The sequence below is a fragment of the Trachypithecus francoisi genome, unplaced genomic scaffold (assembly GCF_009764315.1).
Source record: "Trachypithecus francoisi isolate TF-2019V2 unplaced genomic scaffold, Tfra_2.0 Lachesis_group14, whole genome shotgun sequence".
In the NCBI taxonomy this organism is placed as follows: Eukaryota; Metazoa; Chordata; class Mammalia; order Primates; family Cercopithecidae; genus Trachypithecus; species Trachypithecus francoisi.
In genome coordinates this window covers 20488070-20511321 of record NW_022681459.1, presented here as the reverse complement: position 1 = coordinate 20511321, position 23252 = coordinate 20488070, and the positions used below count along the sequence as shown (strand labels likewise).

General features: G+C 48.3%; 1 protein-coding gene across 3 annotated transcripts in view; it reads right to left on the bottom strand.

Annotated features, from left to right (window-relative positions):
• Positions 1–23252, bottom strand: part of IL10RB (interleukin 10 receptor subunit beta) — a 36627-nt gene that overhangs the window by 1065 nt on the left and 12310 nt on the right. For all 3 annotated transcript variants that reach the window (XM_033232354.1, XM_033232355.1, XM_033232353.1), the window contains 3 exons: positions 21125–21291; positions 17812–17959; positions 12612–12769 (listed from right to left, as the gene is read on the bottom strand). In XM_033232354.1, the coding sequence (XP_033088245.1) occupies positions 12612–12769; positions 17812–17959; positions 21125–21291 (473 nt within the window). The remainder of the gene's footprint in view (positions 1–12611; positions 12770–17811; positions 17960–21124; positions 21292–23252) is intronic.

Sequence of the window (23252 nt, the reverse complement as noted above, 5' to 3'; positions counted from 1 at the left end):
ATTTTCTTCATTTCTTTTTCTAGGTTTATGAATATGTTTTCACAGAACTGCTGGCTGGAAAATTTATTTTATTTATTTATTTTTTAAATGTTTATTTCTTTTTTTTTGAGATGGAGTCTTGCTCTGTCACCCAGGCTGGAGTGCAGTGGCACGATCTCAGCTCACTGCAACCTCAGCCTCCCAGGTTTAAGCAATTCTCCTGCCTCAGCCTCCCAAGTAGCTGAGATTACAGGCATGTGCTACCACACCCGGCTGACTTTTGTATTTTTAGTATAGATGGGATTTCACCATGTTGGCCAGGCTGGTCTTGAACTCCTGATCTCAGGCAATCCACCTGCCTCGGCCTCCCAAAGTGCTGTGATTACAGGTGTGAGCCACTGCACCCAGCCTGTTTTATTTTATTTTTTGAGACAGGGTCGTGCTGGGTAGCCCAGGCTGGAGTGCAATGGTGTGATCACGGCTCACTGCAGCCTTGACCTTTTTGGCTCAAGCGATTTTCCCACCTAAGACTTCTGAGTAGCTGGGATTACAGGCATGTGCCACCATGCCCGGCTAATTCTTTTTTTTTTTTTTGGTAGAGATTAGAGATGAGGTCTCACCAAGTTGCCCAGGCTGGTCTCCAACTCCTGGGCTCAAGTGATCCTTCCATCTCAGCGTCCCAAAGTGCTGAGATTACAGGTGTGAGCCACCATGTCTGGCCAAAAATGCTATTTTATTTTAATTAATTAATTAATTATTTTAAATGTGAGACAGGCCGGGCGCGGTGGCTCAAGCCTGTAATCCTAGCACTTTGGGAGGCCGAGACGGGCGGATCACGAGGTCAGGAGATCGAGACCATCCTGACTAACACGGTGAAACCCCTTCTCTACTAAAAACTACAAAAAACTAGCCGGGCGAGGTGGCGGCGCCTGTAGTCCCAGCTACTCGGGAGGCTGAGGCAGGAGAATGGCGTGAACCCGGGAGGCGGAGCTTGCAGTGAGCTGAGATCCGGCCACAGCACTCCAGCCTGGGTGACAGCGCGAGACTCCGTCTCAAAAAAAAAAAAAAAAAAAAAAAAAAAAATGTGAGACAGATTCTCATTCTGTCGCCCAGGCTGGAGTGCAGTGGTGCGATCTTGACTCACTGCAACCTCCGCCTCTCAGGTTCAAGCGATTCTTGTGCCTCATCCTCCAGAGTAGCTGGGACTACAGGTGGTGCACTACCACGCTCGGCCATGTTTTGTATTTTCAGTAGAGGCAGGGTTTCGTCATGTTGACTAGGCTGGTCTCAAATTCCTGACTTCAGGTGATCCGCCCACCTTGGCCTCCCAAAGTGCTGGGATTACAGGCGTGAGCCACTGTACCCCCCTAAAAAGGCTATTTTAAAAAGTGATGGGCAAGGCGCAGTGGCTCACATTTGTAATCCCAGCACTTTGGAGGCCGAGACGGGCGGATCACGAGGTCAGGAGATCGAGACCATCCTGACTAACACGGTGAAACCCCTTCTCTACTAAAAACTACAAAAAACTAGCCGGGCGAGGTGGCGGCGCCTGTAGTCCCAGCTACTCGGGAGGCTGAGGCAGGAGAATGGCGTGAACCCGGGAGGCGGAGCTTGCAGTGAGCTGAGATCCGCCACAGCACTCCAGCCTGGGTGACAGCGCGAGACTCCGTCTCAAAAAAAAAAAAAAAAAAAAAAAAAAAAATGTGAGACAGATTCTCATTCTGTCGCCCAGGCTGGAGTGCAGTGGTGCGATCTTGACTCACTGCAACCTCCGCCTCTCAGGTTCAAGCGATTCTTGTGCCTCATCCTCCAGAGTAGCTGGGACTACAGGTGGTGCACTACCACGCTCGGCCATGTTTTGTATTTTCAGTAGAGGCAGGGTTTCGTCATGTTGACTAGGCTGGTCTCAAATTCCTGACTTCAGGTGATCCGCCCACCTTGGCCTCCCAAAGTGCTGGGATTACAGGCGTGAGCCACTGTACCCCCCTAAAAAGGCTATTTTAAAAAGTGATGGGCAAGGCGCAGTGGCTCACATTTGTAATCCCAGCACTTTGGGAGGCCGAGGTGGGCGGATCACCTGAGGTCAGGAGTTTGAGACCTGCCTGGCCAACCAACATGGTGAAACCCCATCTCTACTGAAAATACAAAAAAAAAAAAAAAATTAGCTGGGCATGGTGGTGAGTGCCTGTAATCCTAGCTACTCAGGAGGCTGAGGCAGGAGAATCCCTTGAATCTGGGAAGTGGAGGCTGCAGTGAGCCAAGATTGTGCCACTGTACTCCAGCCTGGGTGACAGAGCAAGACTCCTTCTAAAAAAAAAAAAAAAGAAAGTGGGCCGGGCGCGGTGGCTCAAGCCTGTAATCCCAGCACTTTGGGAGGCCGAGACGGGCGGATCACGAGGTCAGGAGATCGAGACCATCCTGGCTAACACTGTGAAACCCCGTCTCTACTAAAAAATACAAAAAACTAGCCGGGCGAGGTGGCGGGCGCCTGTAGTCCCAGCTACTCGGGAGGCTGAGGCAGGAGAATGGCGTGAACCCGGGAGGCGGAGGTTGCAGTGAGCTGAGATCCGGCCACTGCACTCCAGCCCCGGCGACAGAGTGAGACTCCGCCTCAAAAAAAAAGAAAGTGACAACAGTATGATGGTTCCTCAAAAAATAAAAATAGAATTACCATCTGATCTAGTAACTCCACTCTTAGGTATTTACTCTGAAGAACTGAAAAAAGGGTGTTGAAGAGATATTTGTACATCCTGTTCACAGAGGCACTTTCATAATAGCTGAAAGGCTGGAAGCAGCCCAAGTGTCCACCCACCAATGGATGGAGGAGTGAAGTGTGGTCTATACACACAATGGAATGTCATTCAGCCTTATACAAAATAGTTCTGACAGCTGCTAAACAGGGATGAACTTTAAAGACATTATGCCAAGTGAAGGGCCCGGTGTGGTGGCAGGCACCTGTAATCCCAGCTATTCGGGAGGCTGAGGCAGGAGAATTGCTTGAATCCTGGAGGCGAAGGTTGCAGTGAGCTGAGATTGCGCCACTGCACTCCAGGCTGGGTGACCGAAGGAGACTTCATCTCAGAAAAAAAAAAAAAAAAAAAAAAAAAAGAAAGACTACGCCAAGTGAAATCAGCCAGACATGAAAAGACAGATACTGTATAATTCCGCTTATACGAGGGACCTAAACTAGTCAATTTCATTAAGACACACAGAGTGGTGGTGGCTGCCGGGGCCTTGGGTGGGGAGAAGAGGGAGTTACTGTTTAATGGGTAGAGAGCTTTGGTTTTGAAAGATGGAAAAAGTTCTGGAGATGGATGGTGGTGATGGCCACACTGACAGATGAATGTGCTTAATGCCACTGAATTGTACTCTTAAAGAGGATTAAGGTGATACATTTTATGTTATGTCTACTCTGCCACGATTAAAAACATACGTGACAATAAATACGCAACTCATTTGCTAAGTGATCACATGTCACCTTCTAATAGTTCCTCTTTTCAACGAGGAGGGAACATTTTTATTCTGATCATGATGTGGTGAGGCTGTCACACCTCTAGGAAGCAGGCATGTCACAGGCCCTGGATAAATGTGTCTTGGAATAACAAACAGAATCTCCCATGTGTCCTCTGGCTGAGTTAGGGGCCCTCTGGTGCTCCCTAGCATCCCACAGGCCCCTGGATTTCAGCACTACCGACCACCTGAACTGTGGCTAGTTTGAGTCGATATGTTGCTGTAAGTGGAAATTATATACCAGATTTCAAAGACTGTATGAAAAATAGAATGTAAAATATCTCAATCATTTTAAAAAATATTGATGACTTATTGAAATGATGCTATTTTAGATATACTGGCTTATATAAAATATATTATTAATGTTAATTTCACCTGTTTCTTTTAACTTTTTTTTTTTGGAAATGGAGTCTCGCTCTGTCGCCCAGGCTGGAGTGCAGTGGTGTGATCTCGGCTCACTGCAACCTCCAACTCCTGGGTTCAAGCGATTCTCCTGCCTCAGCCTCCCCAGTAACTGGGATTATAGGTGTCCGTGACCATGCCTGGCTAATTTTTATATTTTAGTAGAGATGGGGGTTTCACCATGTTGGCCAGGCTGGTCTTGAACTCCTGATCTCAGGTGATCCACCTGTCTCAGTCTTCCAAAGTGCCAGGGTTACAGGTGTGAGCCACTGTGCCTGGTCAATCTTTTTTTTTTTTTTTGAGATGGAGTCTTGCTCTGTTGCCCAGGTTGGAGTGCAGTGGCACAGTTTTGGCTCACTGAAACCTTGCCTCCCAGGTTCCAGAGATTCTCCTACCTCAGCCTCCTGAGTAGCTGGGACTACAGGTGTCTGCCACCATGCCCAGCTAATTTTTGTATTTTTAGTAGAGGTGGGGTTTCACCATGTTGGCCAGGCTGGTCTTGAACTCCTGATCTCAGGTGATCCACCTGTCTCAGTCTTCCAAAGTGCCAGGGTTACAGGTGTGAGCCACTGTGCCTGGTCAATCTTTTTTTTTTTTTTTGAGACGGAGTCTCGCTCTGTCGCCCAGGCTGGAGTGCAGTGGTGTGATCTCGGCTCACTGCAACCTCCAACTCCTGGGTTCAAGCGATTCTCCTGCCTCAGCCTCCCCAGTAACTGGGATTATAGGTGTCCGTGACCATGCCTGGCTAATTTTTATATTTTAGTAGAGATGGGGGTTTCACCATGTTGGCCAGGCTAGTCTCGAACTCCTGACCTCAAGTAATCCACCACCTCAGCCTCCCAAAATGCTGAGATTGCAGGTGTAAGTCATGGCATCTGGCCTCTTTTGATTTATTATTTATTATTATTATTTTTTCTACAGGTGGGGATACTCACTGCTATACAAACGAGGATTTTTTTTTTTTTTTTTTTTTTTTTTTTTTTTTTTTTTTTGAGATGGAGTCTTGCTCTGTTGCCCAGGTTGGAGTGCAGTGGCACAGTTTTGGCTCACTGAAACCTTGCCTCCCAGGTTCCAGAGATTCTCCTACCTCAGCCTCCTGAGTAGCTGGGACTACAGGTGTCTGCCACCATGCCCAGCTAATTTTTGTATTTTTAGTAGAGGTGGGGTTTCACCATGTTGGCCAGGCTAGTCTCGAACTCCTGACCTCAAGTAATCCACCACCTCAGCCTCCCAAAATGCTGAGATTGCAGGTGTAAGTCATGGCATCTGGCCTCTTTTGATTTATTATTTATTATTATTATTTTTTCTACAGGTGGGGATACTCACTGCTATACAAACGAGGATTTTTTTTTTTTTTTGAGATGGAGTCTTGCTCTGTTGCCCAGGTTGGAGTGCAGTGGCACAGTTTTGGCTCACTGAAACCTTTGCCTCCCAGGTTCCAGAGATTCTCCTACCTCAGCCTCCTGAGTAGCTGGGACTACAGGTGTCTGCCACCATGCCCAGCTAATTTTTGTATTTTTAGTAGAGGTGGGGTTTCACCATGTTGGCCAGGCTGGTCTTGAACTCCTGATCTCAGGTGATCCACCTGTCTCAGTCTTCCAAAGTGCCAGGGTTACAGGTGTGAGCCACTGTGCCTGGTCAATCTTTTTTTTTTTTTTTTTTTTTTTGAGACGGAGTCTCGCTCTGTCTTCCAGGTTGGTGTGCAGTGGTGTGATCTCGGCTCACTGCAAGCTCCACCTCCCGGGTTCATGCCATTCTCCTGCCTCAGCCTCCTGAGTAGCTGGGACTACAGGCACCCACCCCCTCACCCGGCTAATTTTTTGTATTTTTAGGAGAGACGGGGTTTCCCAGTGTTAGCCAGGATGGTCTCCATCTCCTGACTTCATGATCCGCCTGCCTCGGCCTCCCAGAGTGCTGGGATTACAGGCGTGAGCCACTGCACCTGGCCCAATCTTTGGACTTTTAAAAAATGTGGTTACTAGCAAATCTAATATACACATGGCTTGCAATATGTTCTATCAGACAGAGCTGCCTTCTCACTTTTAATGGACACCAACTCTTCTCAGTTTGTGTCACCTGTAGCCAGGGCTCCTAAAGGGCAGGGACCACAGTCTGATAATCTTTGTCTCTCCGGTGCTTTGAACAATGAAGATGCCCCTATATGTTTCCTGAAATCTCTGCTGGTTTCCCACTCTCCATTCTTCATCTTCCTAGGTTCACCAATACTCTTAATCTTCATAATTAAATGGAGAACCTTCTCTAAAGCTTTGCATCTTGAACCCCTCCCCTCCAGATGGAACCCCTCTTAGTGTCATTTCTATACTCAGCCTTCTGATATGACTTAATGGAACCTCAGGGTGGCTGCACTACCTCCTGGTGTGGACCTGTTGGGATTTTCCCTTGTGGGTTTTGAGCAGCTGATGGAGGGTGGAGGGGGTGCTCCTCTGTTGGGCCAAGAAGGAGGCTGGAGGGAAGGGAAACCTCTCTAAACTTTGGATCCAGTGGACTAATGAGAATAGGCTGGAAGCTACTCTGGATTTTCCTGGGAAAATGGGGACAGGAAAGATCAAAGGAAGGTGTATTGAATCTCAAGGAAGCAGCATCAGCTGAGTCTCCTGGTTGGACACACACACACACACCCCCCACACTGGTGGCTCAATAGATGAGTGTAGGAGGAATCTCCCTAGTGCTTTTTTGACTCAAAGTCTCCATCCCCAGCAAATCTCCCGAAACTCTAAATGATCCTTTGGGTCCTGGTTCATGGATTCAATGCTTTATGAATCAAGCTGGAGAAAGTCGTGATGTGATGTGAGGACCCCGAACTGCTCCGTAGTTGCCCAACCCCTCTCCAGCACCCTCCACTCCCTTCTCTGATTTCTCAGCTCTTACAGGGGCTGGCTCCACGGTCAAGTCTGCAAAGTCTTCTAGCCTTGGAGGTGAGAGCTCATGCCAGCAGGCCCCTTTACAGTTCGTTCCGTCTGTTCTTTCCTATCTGACCAGTTTCTTTGATGGTGAAGCCAGAAGCAAAAATAGCAGGTGAATCATTTTGTTTCCTCTTGGTTCTCAGTTAACACAAAACCTCTGACCCAAGCAAAGGGCCCACCCTCATTCTTTGTTCTTCCTGCTGCAGCTGTGGCTTCTCAACAGCTCATAGAGGATTCTTAGTTCATTCTGGTGCTGCAGTCTCATTGGTACTTTTTTTTTTTTTTTTTTGAGATCCAGTCTCGCTCTGTCACCGAGGCTAGAGTGCAGTGGCGTGATCTCTGCTCACTGCAACCTTGGCCTCCCAGGTTCAAGCGATTCTTGTGCCTCAGCCTCCTGAGTAGCTGGAATTACAGGCGTGGCTAATTTTTGTATTTTTGGTAGAGACAGGGTTTCACCATGTTGGCCAGGCTGGTCTCGAACTTCAGACCTCAAGTGATCTGCCAGCCTCAGACTCCCAAAATGCTGGGATTACAGGTGTGAGCCACCATGCCCGGCCTGGCACTCTTTGTAGGGGGTTCTAGTCGCTCTGAAACACTTGCCTATGGTCCTGTGCCCCACCTTCCATCGAGGGTAGATGCAGTGCTGTGTTGCCCAGATTCCTTTTGTGGTGAAGGTGCTTGTTCCCCAAGCCTCCAGGAACACTGGAGGCTGAAATGGCTCATAGCCAAGTCCCTTTCTAGGCTGTGCCCTTCCCAGAAGGCAGTTGCCTCGGCCAAGGCGCTGTGCCCTTCCCAGAGGCAGCCTGCATCAGCTGACTGGTGGTGCGGGGACAAGGGCCTGATATTAGCTATCACAACAATACATTAATAGGACGAGACATGCAGGAAGTGGCAAGGCATTGGTGAGGCACACACACTGCAGAGGGTGAGAAACTCACCCTGTAGAGATTCAGGGACCTGCCACATCCGTGAAATTTGAGGGGACCCTTGCAGTGGGGCATGCCAGGACATCCTCTTTAAAGGATCAATTATTGTGTCTCGCCCCTCCCACCACTAGGAAGGAAGCATTGTGCTGTGGAGGCCTCAGGGTTCTGGAGGCAGCGTGTTCCACGCCTAGGAATACTGACTGCTCCAATATGTTTATCAAATGACACAGGAGGCTGTCGGCACCGAGGGGCCCAGGGCAGGAAAGGGCTCCGCAGAAGGTATGGGCCGTGGAGCCTGCAGCCCTATGCACACCTCAGGACTGGTGCATTATCCCCAGGGACGGCCTGCGAATCCAACCTGGGGAATGTGTGACTTGGCACATCCTTGAAGTGTCTGGGGTGGGAAAAGATGCTGGGTGGAGTTTATGGCAAATCCCAAGAGGAAAATCACAACATAGGTACGAGAGTTCTGGGGTCAGGCGGGGCCATCTGCAGCAGATAATTATACCCTGTTCAAAAAAGCAGCTCTTGGGACGCTGTGGGGACCTGACAGAGACAGAGCTTCTGACCAGGGACGTGAGGTGATCGTGCTGCCCAGCAGCGACCATCATGAGGCCTCAGAGGGTGCATGTCGGCCACATGCAGGTGGCTGGGACTCCTGTGCCCTCTATCCCTGTTGCACAGTGGCTGTGTCTGCTCACATGATGACTGCAAAGGGGGATGGGTACTTATGCCCAGATGAAGAAGGAGGAAAGGCCCGCGTGGTTTCATGGCAAGGTTAGCATGGTACGTGGGCACACACTGAAAGTGGCCCGCTACTGCACTTCAGCCCCAACCAGGGAGAAAGCCTCCCCACGGGCGGAGCTTTGGGCTGTGGGTCTGGTCATCCCCTTTACGTGGAAAGAAAAGCAGCCCAAGATCAGGCCAGCTGTGAGATCCCAGGCAGGGGTTAGTGTTGAGGCTGGTGGTCAGGGGCTCTGGGGAAGGAAGACTGGAAAGTTAGGGACAAGGACATCTGGGAAGAAGGATGGACCTGAGGGAGTAGCTGGAGCGTGGAGATTTCTGCGTCCCATATTAACTCCCACTGAGAGCATGTGTCATAGACAGCAGACAGCCAGGGAGACATGATGACACAGCCAGTGGATGTCAGCCAGCCTCTGTCATTGGTCACCTGTACGTGGCACAGGGCTTATAAACACAGCAGCCGTGGTGGCAGGGATGGAAGCTGCGCATGGGCCTGAGAGAAGAGGCTCCCACTCTCATGGCTGGGTCGCCACCACTGCTGCAGAATGTCCAACCTGCCTGCGACAGAGATCAATGCTGAGCCCCCGATATGACGGCGTCCCCCGAGGAGACCAACCAGCCACCTGGTAGCAAGCTGATGACATCGACTCTCTCGCACCACTCTGGAAGGGGCAGTGGTGCATCCTGGCTGGAGCTGACCTTTAGTTTAGGAGTGATTTGCTGTTCGTGTCCTGCAGGGCCTGTCAGGACCACTGTGGTCTCACAGGTGTTTGCTCTCCTGGTAGAGGATCCTGTTAGGGGTTGAATTCTATTCCTACAAAATTCCTATGTCCTGGGCCAGGTGTGGTGGCTCACGCCTGTAATCCCAGCACTTTGGGAGGCCAGGGTGGGCAGATTACTTGAGATCAGGACTTTGAGACCAGCCTGACCAATATGGTGAAACCCTGTCTCTACTAAAAACACAAAAATTCACTGGGTGTGGTGGCAGGCGCCTGTAATCCCAGCTACTTGGGAGGCTGAAGCAGGAGAATCGCTTGAACCCAGGAGGTGGAGATTGCAGTGAGCCGAAATCATGCCACTCCATTCCAGCCTGGGTGACAGAGTGAGACTCTGTCTCCAAAAAAAAAAAAAAAAGAAAGGAAATTCGTATGTCCTAATCCCTCTACCTGAGAATGTGACTGTATTTGGAGACAGGGTTGCTGCAGAGGGGATCAATTAAGTTAGAATGAGGCTATAGTGGAGTAGGGTGAGCCCTCCCCCTGTGACTGGTGTCTGTCTGTATAAAGAGGAGGCAATGTGGACACAGACACTCACCTAGGGAGAAGTCTGTGTGAAGATCAAGGCAGAGACTGGGTGATGCCTCCAGAAGCCAAGGAACGCCAAAGATCGCCAGCAACCCTGAGAAGTTAGGGGAGAGGCCTGGGACAGATCCTCCCTCACAGCCTCCGAGGAACCCACCCTAGTGACACCTTGACTTTGAACGTCTGGCCTCGAGAACTGTGAAAGAATCAATTCCTGTTGTTTAACTGCACAACAAGTGCTATTTTGCTACAGCAGCCCTGACAAACTAATAGAGAGGCCATATCACACGGTGCCAGACCAACGGGCCCACTGACAGTGAAGGCGGGACCCCCCGGTCGTATCACACCCTGCACCACCCAGTAGCTGCCAGCCTGGAAGAAGAACGGAGCGGCCTGTTTAAAGGGCAGGGGAGGCGCCAGCTTCGAGATGACACCTGCTGAGAGCGGGGCATTGTCCTCCAGCACCTGGCACGCACCCAGGACCGACAATCATCACGTGATGCTGTGCCCCCAGCAGGTGGAACCCCTGGGTCCGGAAGCAAGCGGGGGGCAGGAGTGGCCCTGTTCACACTCATGCCCAGTGACCTACTGGGGAAACCGCTGCTCCCTGACCTCACGGTTTGAGGCTCTGTGGGTCTAGGGCAGGACCAGCAAAGGAAGGCCCATGGGGCAGATCCGGCCTACCACTTGTGTTTTCATATGGCTTGAGGATTTTTAAATGATTACATTTAAGTGGTTATATAAGTGAATACACAATTTTGATTTTTATTTCTTGCCAACAGAACCTAAAATATATATATAAATTTAAAAAAATTTTAAATTTTGAGACAGAGTCTCACTCTCTTGCTCAGGGTGGAATGCAGTGGTGTGAGGGTTCACTGCAACTTTCACCTCCCGAGTTCAAGCAATTCTCCTGCCTCGGTCTCCCGAGTAGCTGGGATTACAGACATGTACCACCATGCCTGGCTAATTTTTTTTTTTTTTTTTTGAGATAGAGTCTCACTCTGTCACCCAGGCTGGAGTGCAGTGGTGCGATCTTGGCTCACTGCCAGCTCTGCCTCCTGGGTTCACGCTATTCTCCTGCCTCAGCCTCCAGAGTAGCTGGGACTACAGGTGCCCGCCACTGCACCCGGCTAATTTTTTGTATTTTCAGTAGAGATGGGGTTTCACCATGTTAGCCAGGTGGTCTCCATCTCCTGATCTTAGGTGATCCACCCGCCTCAGCCTCCCAAGGTGCTAGGCTTACAGGCATGAGCCACTGTGCCTGGCCTTCTAAAATATTTTTTACCTGGCCCTTTAAGAAAAAGTTTGCGACACCTGGTCTAAAAGGTTCCCAGAGTGGGAGCATTTCTACCAGAGGACACGAAACAAGGACCGATCAACTTTAAGCCACCTCCTCAGGCCAAGAGACTGGCAGGCAAGAAGAGAAGTCACCACTGTATCACAGTGAGCACGCGCCAGAGTCACCGGGCACTTCCTGGGACTCCCCTGCCCGATTTTGACAGCAAATTGACAAGTGCAGGGACAGGCCATTGCCTGAGATGGGCCTGGGGACCAGAGGCTCAGTCCTCTCCGGGATGAAGGCTGGGACACCCAATCAAGTCAGCAGCCCCTACAGCACAGGCTCCTCCCGGGAGAGGAGAGCGGACCCTCAGGGCCAGCAGAGGAACGGGCCAGCCCACAAGCGTTCCTTTGTGGTCCTGAGACCAGCAGCAGCAGTGGGGGTTGGAGTGCATTCCACTCATCTTCCTCCTGTAACCTTCCCCAGGAAATGAGATCAACTCAGATCCTGGAGGAGCTGCTTCCAGTAGATCCAAGTGGTCCCAGGGGTGACTGTAATGGATGCTGTGGTACCTTCAGGAAGGAGGTACTCGTGCTCCTAGCTCCTGTCTGCTGCTGTCTCACCCCTCACTCTAGCTTAGGGCCCCTTCCTGGGAGTAGCCCACATCCAGGGCATGGCCAATATGGAGTTCACATGCCCATCCCTCTTGCCTCAGCTTAGGACATCTCTAAGGAGCCACCCCCACTCGAGAGGTCACATGGGATTGGCTGAGGCCTCTGTTGTGGTTGTGTGAAAACTCAACCTCTCTCTGCCTCATCTGGTTACCTTCACTCCCTTAGCGTATTATTCCCAAGGATGTTCCCCATTCAGCCTTTTGAATGCAAATCTCTATTTTAGAGTCTGCTTCCTGGGAAATGGGACCAAAGAGAGTTCCTTTGGGTCTGGGCTTGGCATCTTCTCATTTTCAAGTGTCAGTGACTATCCAGAGTTTCATTTCTTAGGGCTTCTGTTATCATTAGTCAGTTGCATTGTTTCTTCTCCTGACCCTTTTAAAAATAGCCTTCTTAAAGACCAGGAAACACTACCCAGAATTTCAATCACTCTCGCATATTCCAAACTGGAAATGTGCCTTTCCTTCCTCCCATTCTCTCCCTCTGGCGATCTGCTGGCATTTAGCCTCGAGTTTTCTCTTTTTTCCACACTGGGCTCTGCTTTTTCCCCTTCTGCCCTAGAACCATCACCTTTGCTCCCCAGGGACCTGGGGCTTTGGGCAGTGAAGGCTGGAGAAGGAGCGACACCCTAGGGTGTAAGGAGGGCTACTGGACAAAGCTGCGCCCCTTTCCTCGGGGCTATTCCTTGACTTCAGACTTCCCTGAAATGGTTACAAGAGAATGGACCAGCACACAAAGACGTGTGTGTGCGCGCGCATGTGTGTGTGTGTTTTCTCCTGGAAAACATGTATGGAAATGGGCAGCCCTAACTTGAAAGGAAAGTTCTTTCCAATCAAGGTTTTCGAATCTGCATCTCTCTCCACCCTACCTACCTCTTTCAGGTGCTGTGGAAGAGAATTCCCAGGGGAGAAGGTGTACTTTGTCTTCTTATAAATGCACCACAGCAAGGCGAAGCAGCCAAGGAGTGCCAGGCAGACCACGAAGACCGAGGCCATGAGGATGATGGCCACCATCCAGGAGGGGACCGTTTCTGCGAAGGATAACGGGCATGTTACATTCTTGTCACAGGTTGGGTCACGGTGATCCCAAGAGCATTTTAACCACTACAATCCCTGAAAACACAGCCTGTATGTTCATCTTGGGAGATGTCTCAGAAACACAGCAACTGGTTAGAGGACCCAGAGGTTTTCGAAGAGTTTCACCCTTTTCCTATCTTCTCCAAAGTTTGGTGTCTGGAATTATTGCTGATATACATCAAAAGAATAACAAGCAAGAATTCGGATCCACTGTACCTACTGGCAGTGTAGCAACGGGCCTCTGGGTATACCACTTCTGCCTTGACAGAGCAAGTGAGACTCCCCTGGACACGTGAGCCTGAGTTAAACACAGGCACCATCTCATTCTATATTGAGAAAGACAGAAACTCTCTGAATGAACAACTCTATCCAAACCCCTGCACTAGGCCAGGTGTGGTGGCTCATACCTGTAATCCCAGGACTCTGGGAGGCCGAGGCGGGAGGATCGCTTGAGCCCAGGAGTTTGAGACCAGTCTGGGCAACCTAGTGAGACCGCTTCTCTACAACAAAATAAGTTTTTTAAAAATTAGCTGGGTATGATGGCACACACCTGTAGTCCCAGCGATTTGAAAGGCTGCGGTGGGAGGGTCGCTTGAGCCCGGGAGGTTGAGGCTGTGACAGTGAGCTATGATTGTACCACTGCACTCCAACCGGGGCGACAGAGTGAAACCCTGCCTCAAAAACCAAAACCAAAGCCAAAACAAGCAAACGAACCCCTGCAGTAAGAGACTTGGCCAAACCCCAGCATAGCTTTCAGCAGGCCAAGGCCACATACCTGGGATGATCCAACCCCCTTGAATTCCCGTCTGGAAAAATCCAAGGCTGCCTAAGGAACTTACCATTTGTTCTTCCCAGCTCCCGAGGAGAGGCCTTGACCTCTCTTTCAGAGAGCATTTATTCAAAAGGGCTTACAGTGGTGAATCCTTCCCCTGTCCTTTTGAGACTTATACATATCTCCCACAACCCGGGGATATTTTTCTCAACGATCTGAGAGCCATTCTTTTGAAATCATCAGGAAGGACAGGGCCTCTGTCTCCCTGTCTCTGTGGGAGGGTACAAGCCCCAGCCTTGATAAACCTAGCCTTGGTTCACAGACACAGAGGGCCTCACGGCACTGACCCACCCCCTTAGCTGATTTAAAATTTTTTTCACTTCCCTGATTCTGCTCAACTCCCCACGCTCTCTTTCTTTCTACTCCCTCATTCTCCTTTTATTTATTTTCATTTTTGAGATAGAGTCTTGTTCTGTTTTCCAGGCTGGAGTGCAGTAGTGTGAACATGGCTCACTGCAGCCTTGACCTCCAGGGCTCAAGTGATCCTCCCACCTCAGCCTCCTGGGTAGCTGGGACTACAGATATGTGTCACCATGCCCAGCTAATTTTTAAAATATTTTATAAAGATGGGGGTTCCACTATGTTGGCCAGGCTGGTCTTGAACTCCTGGGCTCAAGCAATCCTCCTGCCTTAGCCTACCAAAGTGCTGGGATTACAGGCATAAGCCACCATGCCCGGACCTCGTTCTCCCTTTAAAACACCTCTGAGTAAATGGAATTCGGCCCTTTTCCCTACTCCAGTCATTACTGAATAAAATGTTTTGAATGCTTTAACCAGCATCCTGCTTTGCTTATCTTTGACAGAGTCCAGGATGTCGCCTGGGTTGCTCATGGTCCCAGCTCCCCTTGTTCGGCCCCAGGTCCCTCCTCCAGATGCCCTGGCCACCTGATCTCTGTGTGCCCATCCCCTGCCAACCAGCACCGCCCTCATGAGCAGAGCATTTGGCTCTGAGAGGGGCCAAGAGAACAAACACTGCCTGTGAAGAGCGTGTCATTTTAAAGGGACACAGGCATCAAAGAGCCCTGAAAGAGCAATGACCCTGGAGCTACAGCAAGCGCAGTCATCTGCCGGCACCACATGGTGCTTGTCACAGTGCGTGGCTCACAGTGGACACTCCTTAAACGTCCAGAAGCGGTGACTTCTGGCCCACACTTCCAGCATGTTCAACTCAAACATGTGAGTCTGCTCTTGGTGATCACAGGGCTATACGGTAGCCCCAGTCCGCACCACAGCCGAACACGTGAGGTCTCCTGGGGATTTGACATCCCAGGTCTTGCGAAAGTTCCATGTTCCTACTCATCCATCCATCCTTCCATTAATATTTCAGTGGTTCTCTCATTTGGCGCCCGGAGACTCATTCCAACAGGGATCCGTGGGCCCCGCCCTGTCATTTTATTTTGAGTAATGAACCTCTGAGGCAGTGCTTGGGTCTCCCGGTGTCTCAAACGGGGGCATCTTAGCATCTTAGACAAGGACACATCTGGGTGACGGTGACATGATTCGAGGAATGCTTTTGTTCCTCACCCCAGATGGAGAGTTCCAGAAGGGGAAGGAGAGAGGACCCTGCTCTGCACAGGTTGTGAACTGTGGGAGAATCTATCAATCTACACCCTCTGTGTAAAGTTCTCTAACTTGTTTCAGATCCATCCGACCACACCATGAGGCAGACTACTCTTTCCTGCTTTGTCCAGAGACACGGTGCCTCAGTTCACCTCTGGAATTAATCTATAGGTAGTCAGTTACAGGGGACATAACCTGGGCTTAGATGAGCCTGTGTTCTGGTTTATCCTTTTCATTTACTAGCATTTGGGCAAGTTACTTAACCTCCCTGTTTCAGGCTGTTTTTGCACTGCTATAAAGAAATAACTAAAACTGGATGACTGGGCATGGTGGCTCATGCCTATAACCCCAGCATTTTGGGAGGCTGAAGTGGGAGGATCACTTGAGGTCAGGAGTTCGAGACCAGCCTGGCCAACATGGCGAAATCCCATTCCCAACTAAAAATACAAAAATTAGCTGGGCATGGTGGTGGGCGCCTATAATCCCAGCTACTCAAGAGGCTGAGGCAGTAGAATTGCTCGAATCCAGGAGGCGGAGGTTGTGCCCAGATCGTGCCACTGCACTCCAGCCTAGGCAACAGACTGAGACTCCATCCAAAAAACAAATAAACAAACAAATAACTAAAACTGGGTAATTTATTGGCCGGGCGCGGTGGCTCAAGCCTGTAATCCCAGCACTTTGGGAGGCCGAGACGGGCGGATCACGAGGTCAGGAGATCGAGACCATCCTGGCTAATACGGTGAAACCCCGTCTCTACTAAAAATACAAAAACTAGCCGGGCGAGGTGGCGGGCGCCTGTAGTCCCAGCTACTTGGGAGGCTGAGGCAGGAGAATGGCGGAAACCCAGGAGGCGGAGCTTGCAGTGAGCTGAGATCTGGCCACTGCACTCCAGTCCGGGCGACAGAGCGAGACTCCGCCTCAAAAAAAAAAAAAAAAAAAAAAAAAAAAACAAATAACTAAAACTGGGTAATTTATAAAGAAAAGAGGTTTAATTAGCTCATGATTCTGCAGGCTGTACAGGAAGCATAGCAGTATCTGTTTCTGGGGAAGCCTCTGGAAGTTCCCAATCATGGTGGAAAGCTAAGTGGGGGCAAGAGACAGCAAGATGGCACATACTTTTAAACCACCAGATCTCACAGGAAGTCACTCCCTATTGTGAGGACAGCACCAAGAGGATGGTGCTAAGCCATTCATGAGAAATAGGCCCCCATGATCCAATCACCTCCTACCAGGCGCCACCTCCAGCACTGGGGATTACATTTCAACATGAGATCTGGATGAGGGCAACATCCAAACTATATCACTCTCCGAACCTTCGTGTTCTAGTTTGTAAAATGGGAGAAGATCCTTCTAATGCTCTCATTGAAAACTTGTGGGATTTAAATGGGATAGGTGTGTTTTAAGAAAAAATGAAAATGGTGTTTGATGAAAGCGGGTTTTCAATGGCTCATATTTTTCCTTTTGTTTTGTAAAATGTTTGGATTTTGTCAGTTCATGGGTGATTATTGGTATTTGCAAGGTATTTGAAATGGTTTTTTTTTTTTTTTTTTTGAGGCAGGGTCTCACTCTTGTTGCTTAGGCTGGAGTGCAGTGGCACGATCTCAGCTCACTGCAGCCTCTGCCTCCCGGATTCAAACAATTTTCCTGCCTCAGCCTCCGAAGTAGCTGGGATTACAGGTGCATGCCACCACACCCAGCTAATTTTTGCATTTTTAGTAGAGACCGGGTTTCGCCATGTTGGCCAGGCTGGTCACAAACTCCTGACCTCAGGTGATCCGCCTGCCTCGGCCTCTCAAAGTGTTGGGATTACAGGCGTGAGCCACCACGGCCAGCAGACATGTTTTTCTTTTTTATCAAACTGCATGCTGCATGCCATGTTTCATCCTCCCATTGTCTGAGCTTGCTGAACCCTTCACCAACATCTTTAAATTATAAGAAGGCCTGTTGTTTGTATGCAGACACCTGGGCCACAGTTTTCACCAACATGCAACTGCAATGTGTCTCTACATAAATATTCTGTGTTTAGGCCCATGGGAACCTTCTCTCTTTCCTTCTCCCGTTCCTTCCTCCAAGCTAGAAGTGGTCCATATGGTGTGAAGGACTGTGTTGATGTCCTGGTTCCCTGCATACAAGGGGCCCTGAATCAGGCAGCACTGGCTGAGGACGGCAGTAAGATTTCCTGACACTTGCTTCCCATCATGTGTCGGCAGGGGCTAGAGATGTGCCTCCTGGGAAGGAAAGACCTCTGGGGTATGTGACAGGGCTTGAGCTCTGTTGGTGGTCTTGGGAGGACTGATGGGCCTTGCTTTAGGGAGCCCGGGATGGCAGAATAAGTACTGCCAAGGAAGGCTCATGGAGGCAGACCTCGCTCCACCGGACAGAAAAGGTTTCTAGCAACTCCTTTGATCTAAGAGTGAATGAGCTGCCTCAGAAGCAGGTGTGGTCTCCTTCCCAGCATGAAGCTGATCAGTCAGGGCTGAGAGACAATGTCAGGGTAATAGATTTCGGAACTGAGCTGGAGTTTCAGTTGGATGCAATCATGGCTAGGGCAGGTGTCTACAAAGCTGTTTAGGATGCTTAGCGGAGGTGCATCTCAGGACTCACCGTCACTGGTTGTTTGCTCACAGACAGGCTCACTCCATTCCCCAGTTTTGTTCCGATCAGGAAGAAACCCTTGAACTTGAACACAATAAGTTGTCCATGGCTCCAGGTTTCTGAGGACCTCAAAGTCATACTGAGGAGTAATTTGAAACTAGTAATGGAGACAAAAATAATTATATGACTAAGCAGTGAAAGGACACCACTTTTTTTTTTTTTCTTTTTCACATTTAACAGTTCTAATAGCTGTTTTAGACTTAAAATAGGAAGGAGCAGGTAGCAGGTACTCCTCTCAGTTCAGGGACCCTGAGGCCACTCAAGGGTGCATCAAGGACTGACAGTGATGCCCACAAACCATCTTGGTTCCCGAATTCTGTAGCTTAAATGACACACAAGCCATCACTTCTTTTTTAAAAAAGATAAAGCAGGCTGGGTGTGTTGGCTCATGCCTGTAATCACAGCACTTTGGGAGACAGAGGAGTTTGAGACCAGCCTAGCCAGCATGGCAAAACCCCATCTCTACTAAAGATGCAAAAAATTATCTGGGCATGGTGGCGTATGAGAATTGCTTGAACTTGGGAGGTGGAAGTTGCAGTGAGCCAGGATCATGCCACACTGCACCCCAGTCTGGGTGACAGAGCGAGACTCTGTCTCAGAAATAAACAAACAAACAAACAAATAAATAAATAAATAAGATAAACCAGTCTTTTAAATATTATTATTATTATTTTTTGAGACAGAGTTTCACTCTTGTCATCCAGGTTGGAGTGCAGTGGTGCTATCGTGGCTCACTGCAACCTCTGCACCCAGGCTCAAGCAATTCTCCTGCCCCAGCCTCCCAAGTAGGCTGAGAATACAGGTGCGCACCACCACACCCAGCTGATTTTTTTTTGTATTTTTGTAAAGATGGGGTTTGGCCATGTTGGCCAGGCTTGTCTTGAACTCCTGACCTCAGGTGACCTGCCCACCTTGGCCTCCCAAAGTGCTGGGATTACAGGTGTGAGCAACTGCACTCAGCTGCAATTGGTTATTTCTCTTTTGGGGTTGGGGTTGTTGACAGCATGCCTATATTCCTTCATTGCATGAGGAGCTAAGCCCATGGAGGTCAATAATTGGATTAGACTCATGGAATATATGAAGAAAATGGTTTAACTTCTAATAAGTAAATTAAAAGACAAAAGCAAATCAAAGCAACAACTGAAAAAAATGGCGGCTTGCAGTTCCAGAAGTCCAGTGCCTCTCAAACCTTACAATGCAAATTTTTTTCAAAGATTAAACTCAGAGGCAAGCAGGTAAGGTGGTGGCATAGCAGTATGCCACCCCACTGGGGCTTTTCCTGCCCTTTCACATCTGGGCAACTTCTGGTTTTATCTTCTCACTCTCTCCCAACAGGAAGAAAGAATTCCCAAAAGCGCTTCATGCTGTGAGTTTAGGGACCTAGTCTGGCACCGCCTCAGGAATCTCTGCATTCTAGAGGGGAACCATATAAGCCTGTATTGATACAAAAATTAGCCGGGTGTGGTGGCAGGTACCTGTAATCGCAGCTACTTGGGAGGCTGAGGGAGGAGAATCGCTTGAACCCAGGAGGCGGAGGTTGCAGTGAGCTGAGATCGCACCACTGCTTTCCAGCCTGGGCAATGACAGAGTGTGACTCCACCTCAAACCACCCCTCCCACACACCAAAAACCTGTATTGGTGGCATCACAGGCACCTGTGAGAGTAGCAGTGCAGCAGGCAGCATTTCCACACTCGGTAAGTCACACTGAAGGCTGCCACACAACTGGCCAAAGGGAGAGGACAAATGTGTAACCAGATGCCCATGTTGTGGGCATGTGTGAGAAAAGAAGCTATACAGGAAGTGGAGTTTGCATTCACACTTGCCTCAGGAGGCACGTGACCCTGCTTACTGTAAAACCAGATCCTTAATTGAGGTCTGTGGCTAGCTCCCGGAAGGGAGAGATCTGCTCTTATCTTTATACCCCAGGGCTTAGCAGAGATGCCTGCATTTGATCAGTGATTGTGAGTATCACAATTCATATGAAACGTTAACTGTCAATATGATAGGACTCAGAGGTGGAGGCTTTCGGAAGTGATTAAATAATGAGGGCAGAGCCTTCCTGAATGCCATTAGTGACCTTAGAAGAGAGCAGCAAGGGAGCTGCCCTTTGCCTTCTACCATCTAGAAGGCAGAGCACACCGGTGCTCACCAGACACCGAATCTGCTGGTGCCTTGATCTTGGACTTCCCAGCCTGCAGAACTGTGAGAAATAAATTTCTATTGTTTATAAGTTACCCAGTCTGTGGTATTTTGTTGTGGCAGCAGGAATGGACTAAGAAACTGCATCATTTAATGGAACATTTTTTGGGGAAAAAAATTAACTTGCGATTTTTTGGGCCATGCAGTGTGTGTATATAAATTTACATCATTCCTAAGATAATAAACATGAGTGATCCCTTCTTCCCAAACACTTTGAGAATTAAGTGGTAAAATCAACATTTAATGTGGAAGAGATAACATATATGTAATATGACATATATAACCATATATGTCAGTTTAGGACCATGAATGGCACTCAGCTCAGAAGCATTAGGTATCAGAATAAACCTTGACCAAGAATGAATAAAAATAACCTTAACATGTCTAGCAAAGAGGAAGGAAACCTCACGCACTGATGTACTGACCATATATACATTGTTCTAGGCAATGGGATGAGTTTATATTTTCTATTATTTCATTAAGTTCCCCAACAATCTTATGAAGTAGGTGATTATCCTTGTTTTAGTAATAAAGTAAGTTACTGTGCCCATTTTGCAGACTTGAGGAGGCTGGGGTCAAGAATGCGACCAATGGCACATGGTGGCAGGGGCGATATTCCGATCAGATCTTTTGACTCCAAGCCCATGTTTTTAAAGAAATTGTCCCCTGAAGAATAGAGCAACAAGGGGCTGCCTTGACCATGGACGTTCCTGATTTGTGGTGTGTGTGGGACACAGGGGTTGATGTCATGAGACAGTTGTCAATTTGCTGATCACCTAATTCACCCAGCTCCAAGTTCCCTCAGCCAACTCTGACTCAACTGTGCCTTCCCCTGCAACTGCCCTTCAGGGAGGGAAAGGTCTGCTGTCACTGTGCAGACTTTGTCCTGAAAGTGTGCTCTACACATATCCCTTGGGAGTCTGGGAAGCTTGAGCCAGAGACCCCTTAGTCTGGGAAGCTCTTGGTTTACAGAGGACCAGTCCATAAGGTGCTGCTACCTTGCAAGATTCTGCAAAGAACATGAAAGCCTACTATCTCTGAAATGCAATTAGCCAAGCTTACCTTTTCATCAGTACCATTTTTCCAATATTGCACATTATAAGTCCATGAATTATACACATTCTTCATAGTCCAAGTTTCGTATTCATTTTCAATTTTAGGGGCTAAGAAACGCATATGTAAAGAATCAGCAAGGACTTCTACTTGCATTCCAGGGGGTCCAATAATGGCTAAGCATAAGAACAAGCAAAATGACAATCAAAAATCACATTTTAAAATCTTCAACATTAATTTTTCATAACCATGCAGAACAATTAGTCCACAGAAGTACACTGCTTTGATATATCATTGTCATGACATTGACTGACATGGCTAAGGAGGATAGTTGGATTTAGTCGCTTTTAAAAAAATCTGATAATCTTTGTCTTTATTAATGAAGTTTAGTCCACTTATGTTTACTGTGGTTTCTGATACGTTTGGAATTATTCCAGCTATATTATTTTGTATTTTCTATAAGAATTTCTTTTTAAATTTCCATTTTATGTTTTTGGTGTCTTCTCCTCCTCTCTCGTTTTCCTGCTTTTTGTTGGCTTGAATTTTATTTCCTTTGTTAAGATGGAAGCTACAGATGGCATCTCTATTATTTTTAGTGGCCACTTTTACATGTTTAACATATATAATTAACCATATATATTTCCAACAAAGTCTAAAGCTGTTTCCCTTCTGAATGTTTTTTTTTTTTTTTTTTTTTTTTTTTGAGAGGGAGTCTGGCTCTGTCGCCCGGCTGGAGTGCAGTTGCCGGATCTCAGCTCACTGCAAGCTCCGCCTCCCGGGTTCACGCCATTCTCCTGCCTCAGCCTCCTGAGTAGCTGGGACTACAGGCGCCCGTCACCTCGCCCGGCTAGTTTTTTTTTTTTTTTTTTTTTTGTATTTTTTAGTAGAGACGAGGTTTCACCATGTTAGCCAAGATGGTCTCGATTTCCTGACCTCGTGATTCGCCCGTCTCGGCCTCCCAAAGTGCTGGGATTACAGGCTTGAGCCACCGCGCCCGGCCCTGAATGCTCTTTTACTAGATATTCATGTGGGTGGCTCCTTCACTTCGTTTGGGTCTTTGTTCAAATGCTACTTCCTCAGAGACTGGATCTTACCATTCTACGCAGAAGCGCAGCTCCCATTACTTTCTGTCCTGTTACCTTGCTTCAGTCTTCTTGAGAACCACAGTCACTACCTGTCATATAATATGTATCTATTTATTTATCATCTGTATTCCTGATTAGCACATATATGCTCCATGAGGGCAAGGATTTTATCTCATTCATTGTTGTAGCTTCAGTGCTCAGAATGCAGCTGTTACACAAATGTACTCCATAATAACTATAGAATGATTCATAAATGGTTCCGGGCAATCATGGTGTTTGAGTTCTGTCCTGTATTCTTTGGTTGCTGTTACTTTTTCAGGGCTGTTAATGGACCTGCTTCTACCATTCTAAAGTGCTCGTCTGAAAACCAGGCAAGAAAACTTGTTAGAAGCTTTGCCAAAGCAAGTATAAATAGGTTATGCATGATGCCTGGAAGCACTTTTCTATCACTAAAATATATAGACTTCAAGAAGCAAATCTCCAATATTGGGTAGTAGTTGCTAAGAGCACAGATGCAAGAGCTTGGGTCTGAATCCTTGCTGAGCCACTCATGACCTGTATGACCTTTTGACAACCTGCTTAACTGTGTTGTACCTAGGTTCTAAAGGTGACTTCCATGGATGGGAGCTAACAGAATTTGGGACAAGTTAGGACATGGTAAGCCAGTTAGCAATTATAGGAGCAAAAACTTGTACTTTTAACTATTGTGAAACTTACTTTTCTGTTCATCTTTTCTTTGTTTTTGTAAAGGTACCGTTAGAAAAGATAATCTAACTTTGATAATTTATGGTTCCAAAAGTAAGACGTTTTTACCCAGGCTTGGGATGGAATTGGGGGAGGGAAGAAAGGCATCCTAGCCCTCGTTCTCTACCAGGGAGGATGTAATTGTGGGGGTCATGGGGGTCCAGAGCAGGGACTGGCATGAAGAACCTCCCCATATAGAGACAGTTCTTTTTTTGAGACAAGCCCTCACTCTGGTCACCCAGGCTGCTGTGGTGCAGTGGCGTGATAATGCTCACTGCAGCCTTGACTTCCCAGGCTCAGGTGACTCT